General features: G+C 57.7%; 1 protein-coding gene across 1 annotated transcript; it reads left to right on the top strand.

Moving 5' to 3' along the window:
- Window positions 1-29: 29 nt before the first annotated feature.
- Pmar_PMAR001947 (hypothetical protein) lies at window positions 30-1,050 on the top strand (the record flags this gene model as incomplete). The annotated part of the gene is made up of 7 exons (XM_002768301.1): window positions 30-50; window positions 93-197; window positions 249-311; window positions 356-517; window positions 566-607; window positions 657-715; window positions 837-1,050. The coding sequence occupies 7 exons, from the start codon at window positions 30-32 to the stop codon at window positions 1,048-1,050; spliced, it is 666 nt and encodes a 221-aa protein (XP_002768347.1).
- Between the last annotated feature and the right edge of the window lie 235 nt (window positions 1,051-1,285).

Below are 1,285 nucleotides of genomic sequence, written 5' to 3'. Positions count from 1 at the left end.
TAACAGCGGGTATACTGCCGTGCTCAACAATGAAACTGACGGTGCCTTTGGTGAGTGAGATGAGTGGGAAGAAGTGGCATATCTTGTGATAGGAGCCCAAGTTGCACACGGCAGCGAGAGCTCTTGGAACCGGTTACACTCCGAGGTCGGAGACCCCGAAGGACGTGGTCGATCAGGCTGACGGCCTGGCAGTTGCGGTGGGTGGCTCTCTCGCGCTGGCTCGCAGGGGTGACGCTGAACTGGCTTAGGCTGAGAAGTTCTCCAGTCGTCTTCGAGAAGCTAGCAATCTCAGATGGAGCGGCAAGCCCACAGTGAGCGTGGTATATGATGACATAGTGACTATCCTACCCTGTAGGTGCCGATCTCGCCGAAACTAGCTCATATGAGGAGCCGGTCGAGACCAATGGGCACGGTGAGCCGCATACGGCAGACTGCAGCTCCCGGTGCCGGTTCACTGCGTAATAGCTCTCGTGACACTGAGACCAGCGCGGCATCGACGGATGGGCGAGACCATGAGGTGAGTCAGAACTCTGTGCTTGTCGCGGGCGTTGATCTACTCTGTCAGGGTGACGATGGACCTCGAGCGGTCGAGAGTCTTGCTGTTGAGGTGAGTGTAGTTATTGCGGCCCGCGGGGATTGTCATGGTGGTCAGACAGAAAGCTTCAGCAATCGATTGCGAGAGAGCAGCGGAAGTCGATGGACTGGCCGGCCCACAGTAAGCACGACGCCGCCCGCCCAATGCTTATTCCATACCAACTGGTGCGTAGATTCCATCGTCCCCTCGCTTCAGTCGAGCCAAGGCATGGGTAGGTGGGGTAGGCTCCCCGCTATGACAGGCTTATCGTGGGTTGTGATCAGAGACATCCTGGGCTCAATCAGAGTGCTGTAGAGTTCGAGAGGTTCACGAGGCATCCACTTGGCCCTGGTACTCCCAGCCACTCCCAAGACACGCCAAGGGTTGGTACCACACTGAGAGAGGAGGTGGGCTCTTTCGCCAAGCCTTGGGCCAAGACAGATGTGGCCGAATTCGGCGACTTTCCCTCTTCTTAGGCCGAGAGGTTCACCAAACAACTCCGTGAGAATGTAGCGAGTTTGAAGTGGACTGGCAGGATCACTGTGCGTTGCCGAGAGTTGGAGTTTCTGAGACCGCTGCTTTTCAGGTGCCGAAGTCCCCGAATCTCAGCCACAATCGCGGCGGGTCCCGGGTGGGTGCTTCCTCACCTCTCAGCACGGCAGCTTCTGTCTTCAGGTCAACACCACTTTCTGCATGGCGGACTCTCGCGCG

This window comes from Perkinsus marinus, assembly GCF_000006405.1.
Source record: "Perkinsus marinus ATCC 50983 genomic scaffold scf_1104296968790, whole genome shotgun sequence".
Taxonomy (NCBI): Eukaryota; Perkinsozoa; order Perkinsida; family Perkinsidae; genus Perkinsus; species Perkinsus marinus.
The sequence above is the reverse complement of the archived record's forward strand: the minus strand, read 5'-3'. Positions and strand labels throughout refer to the sequence as shown.